Source organism: Plasmodium reichenowi, chromosome 7 (genome assembly GCF_001601855.1).
Source record: "Plasmodium reichenowi strain SY57 chromosome 7, whole genome shotgun sequence".
Lineage (NCBI taxonomy): Eukaryota > Apicomplexa > Aconoidasida > Haemosporida > Plasmodiidae > Plasmodium > Plasmodium reichenowi.
Genome location: NC_033652.1, coordinates 355,901 through 360,964, shown reverse-complemented (window position 1 = coordinate 360,964; position 5,064 = coordinate 355,901). Strand labels below are relative to the sequence as shown.

Sequence of the window (5,064 nt, the reverse complement as noted above, 5' to 3'; positions counted from 1 at the left end):
AAAAAAAAAAATAATAAATAACTTATAAAATATAGATAAATCATGAAAGAATGTAACAAAAGAAAAAACTTGAAAACATATGAATATAATAATTATAAAAATATAGATGAAACATATAAAAAAAATGATAATATTTATAAAATTTTATTAAAGGAAGGAATAAATTATATTGAAAATGAAAAGAATGAAATAATTAAAAACGATATGTATATATATACTTTATTTTTTAATCCTATAAAGGAGGATAAGAACAAATCTATAATTTATAATGAAGAGAAATGTGTAAAGGAAAAAGAAAAAAGGGGAAAAAAAAAATTATACAAAACACTATTATATTTATCAAATATAAAACATAAAAGAACTTCTTTTAATTTCCCTATATATACATTGTACAAGTATAATTATAAGAAAACGAAATATCTATTTTTAAAACATAAAATATTTAAGGAAAGAAAAAAAAAAAATAACAATAAAAAGAAAAAGAAAATAAATAAAGTAAAAGCAGAAAAAAGACAAATAAATAATATCTTATATCATATACTTCCTCTTAACCAAATGAACAAAAAAAATGTCGACTTAAATCGTTTTACAAATAAATCTGTAGAAGATAATTATTGCTCAAAGTTGTTTTTTAATAATTATGATAAGGATAATTATATAATTTATAATAAAAATGTTTGTAAAAAATTTATTCACTTACAAAGTGTATCAGCAGCATTGTATAGTTCGACATGTACAGCATCTTTTGATCATATAAATGGTAATATAAATGATGACCCAAAAGAACTTATAAAAGATAATATATGTAATCACTCTTCTGAAGATAATATATCTACATATAATAAAGTACTCCTTTATAAAAGAGGAAATATAAAAAATGATAAAAAAAAAAGTACTCAAACAACTAATACAGAAGGAAGAAAAATATCACCTTTGGAGATCAATAAAAACGATACCCTTAGTAATTCGAGAGATAATAAAAAAGTGTGTCATTTAAAAAATAATATTTTTTGTGAGAATGAACATAATATTTTCCATGAAGATAATATTTTTCATGAAGATAATATTTTCCATGAAGATAATATTTCTCATGAAGATAATATTTTCCATGAAGATAATATTTCTCATGAAGATAATATTTTTCATGAAAATAATATTTTTCATGAAGATAATATTTCTCATGAAGATAATATTTCTCATGAAGATAATATTTTTCATGAAGATAATATTTCTCATGAAGAAAAATGTAAGGAATATTCTATACATAGCTCAAGTCATCAAAATGGAAAAGATAAAAAAAAAAAAATAAAAAATAATAATAATAATAAAATAATAATAATTAATAAAAATGGTATATGTGATATGAATATATCTAGTAGTAAGGATAATATACCTCTTAGTAAGGGAATAAAAAATTATGATAAATATTATACATCAAATGATATGTTATCTTATCATAATAACAATGTGCCTTTTTGTAGTTATATATGTCACGATAAACCTCAGGTAAGTGAAAAAATTAATGTGGATCATAGTATTACAAAGGCTGGAAAAGAAGAAAAAATAAATATTCAGAATGATATAAATAGAAATAATTATCATTATAATGATAATTATTATAATGTATTAAAGTATGAAAAAAGAAACCGAAAAAATCAAAGACATCGAAAGAATGATATAATACGAAATTATAAAAATGCTTATACCCAAACAGATTTTATAGATAAAGACAAAAGTGTAAATATATCAAATCAAAAAAATATAATGATAAACAATAAAATGAACATAAATAATAGTATTAAGAAAAATGTAAATAACATTGGAGAATTAAAAAATATTGAAAATAATCCATATATGGAATATATCTACAATAATAATCACATATTCCAGAAAAAAACAGAAAAATATATTTCTTCAAATGATAATAAACATACATTTAGTAAACAAAATGAATCAAGTGTTTCTAAGGAGGAATATGATTTTATAAATACTACATCTATGTATGATAAATATCAAGAGCAATTTAGTAAACTTGTTAAGACACCCCACAACAAAAAGAAGCATACAAAGGTTGATATGAAAAATAAAAATAATATGTATAATAATGACAATAATATGTATAATAATGAAAATAATATGTATAATCATAACAATAAAATGTATAATCATAACAATAAAATGTATAATAATAACAATAATATGTATAATCATAACAATAATATGTATAATCATAACAATAATAATAATGTGAATAATCATAATAGTTATTATTATAATTATTATAACAATGTTTATGGATTTGGTGAGACACTAAAATTTATGAAGTATAGAGAACTACTAAGAAAATATATGGGTACATTTTATAATTATAGTTCCTTAAAATGTGCTAGCTATATTATTATTTACTCATTAATAGTAAAGATTATTACACAGATATCGAAAAATATAACAACTTCTAATTTAGCTAATGATACAAATGATATGAACGCTATTAATGGGAATAAATTAAATACAAATTTGTTTTTAAATATATATGATGCTGATGGTATTATTCAAAGTATATGTTATATTGTTTTATTAATATGTATTATATTATTAATAAAATTAGGGATACCATCAACATATTTATTTGCTGGTAGGTTAACTATATTATTTATGCTTTTATTTGTTATACAAATACCTATAATGATATATGCAAATTTTCTTTTTTTAAAACAGGAATCGACACATATTAATAATAATAATATTAATAATGATAATAATAATGATAATAATAATGATAATAATAATAATGATAATTATTATAATTATTATAATTATTATAAAATGGGTGTGAAATATATTTATGATAGAAAAAAAGATTATTTTAATCTACAACTACAAAAATTATGGTCTCTATTTTATATAGATACTATGAATTTATTAATATATACAATACTTATAACAATTGTGTCCTTATATGCTACTTATCATAAATTAATATATCCACATTTATTAAAATTTTATCTAGACCATTTTTTTTTAAGTTCATATTCAATCGTAAAAAAAGAAATAATTCATTTTAGAGTACCTAATAATATTGATGCATATTACCTGAACAAAATGAATAGCTACTTATTTAATACCTTGTATAAAAAACAACAATATGGTTATAAAGAAAATGTAGAAAGTACAACTAGAAGAGCAATAGGTTATAATATAGTTATTAAAAAGGAGAAATGTTCTTTTTTTCTTAACCTCTTTACAAAACATGTATCAAATAAAATTTTTCGAACGAGGAATGATAAACATTTGAATTTCTATATTATCTTCTACATAGGTGAATTAGATAAAAAAGGAAGACCACATGGTTTTGGTTATTGGAGAGGTATAAATTTGGAGGGGGAAGTTTTAATTGGATACTGGTACCATGGAATACCTGTTGGTCCATTCAAATGTAGAGATTTTAAAACGGGTTCTGGATTTATGTGTATAAAAATTGGATATGGAAAAACTAACTGTGAGTTGAACGACTTGGAGATAGGTAAAAAGAAAAATAAAAAAAATAAAAAAAATAAAATATATATATATATATATATATATATATATATATACTTATTCATCTTTATATTTTATATTGTAGGTCTGGCAGATACCGAATGCTGTGTTAGCGGGGCCTTTTACAGAACCTTCCCAAGGGTAATCTTTTACAACTTAAATCTTACGAATAATACCTCTAAAAATAGGAAAAACGAAAGTAACCATGGTATTTTTGAAAAACGAGAATGTTGCGAATATTTAATCATCAACAAGGCTAGCAATGATATACTTCGTATTGATTATAACAAACTTTTAAGTGACGAAGAGGAAGAGAAACAAGAAGAAAAAGAAAATTCACAGAATGGCACTATTATGCATAATGATAAATATGATAATAATAATAATATACATAATAATAATAATAATAATAATAATATTTATGACCACCTTGCGGTTAATCATATAAATGTTACACAAAATGAAGATAAAAACCATGATAACAAGGAAATCATTTTAAACATCCCTTGTAATTATAAAGGAGATGAAATATCCCCCTCGTCATTTTTAAATGATGATATATTATTAGAAAAAGACATTCTTAATTACGACGATATCTGTGATTTAAGTTATAGCATACAAAATGAAATACATTCAACATTTAATAAGAATATAGAAACAAACAATTCAAATATAAATATTCATGACAACAAAAGTTGGTTTAGAGATGATATTTCATATAATAATTCCTTTGATAAAGATAATAGTAATTTTTTTTGTGATCTGAATATTCCTGTAAAGGAAGACAAGGAAAATATATCTATTTGTTTGAATAATGACATAAATAATTATAATAAAAAGGAGAATATCGGTGAAATCAATTTAACAAAAATAACTACAAATAAAACTTTCAGTGATCAAAACAAAATTTGCGTTCTGAAAAATGATTCTTTACCATCTCTATCTAATATTAAAAAAAAAAAAAAAAAAAAAATTGAAAAAAAAAAGAATATTCTGAATGTATCAAAAAATGGAAGTTTTAAGAACACGAACAAATTAAATGATAATAAAAAAGATATTTGCTTCAACCCAATTTTGAAAAATAAAAATGAATTAATAAAAATAGAACAAGTAAAAGAACACGGATTATTATATAAACAAAGCAGTTTTAATCCGCAGCAAAGTGAAACATCTCATAAAAATATTAAAGGAACAAATCCAAAAAAAACAAAAGCAAAAATATATGTTCATAAAGAAGGACTATTTTCAAAACCTAAGGTGATAAAGTATTCAAAAGAAAAAACTACAGGACAGATGAATATAGATGATGACGAGGAGGACCGTAAAGATAAACATGGGAATTCGTCCAAAAAAAAGTTATACAATATTATTAAGAGTAAAATATCTAGTAAGAATAAAAAGAAGGAAATATTAAACACTGGGAAGAAAAAGGATAATGCACATTTAAATGAATCTGATGGATCAAAAAAAAAGGATGTTGATAATAATATGAATTTATTAAGGAGTTCTTATGAGGAGGATCAGTAT

At 21.5% G+C, this 5,064-nt stretch overlaps 1 protein-coding gene across 1 annotated transcript in view; it reads left to right on the top strand.

Annotated features, from left to right (window-relative positions):
• Nucleotides 1–42: 42 nt before the first annotated feature.
• The window catches only part of PRSY57_0708100 (putative membrane protein), a gene marked incomplete at both ends in the record, with an annotated part of 7,446 nt that continues 2,424 nt past the window's right edge, over nt 43–5,064 (top strand). The window contains 2 exons of the mRNA XM_012906742.2: nt 43–3,523; nt 3,623–5,064. The exon at nt 3,623–5,064 is cut by the window's right edge and continues 1,150 nt beyond it. Coding sequence (XP_012762196.2) covers nt 43–3,523; nt 3,623–5,064 — 4,923 coding nt within the window. The remainder of the gene's footprint in view (nt 3,524–3,622) is intronic.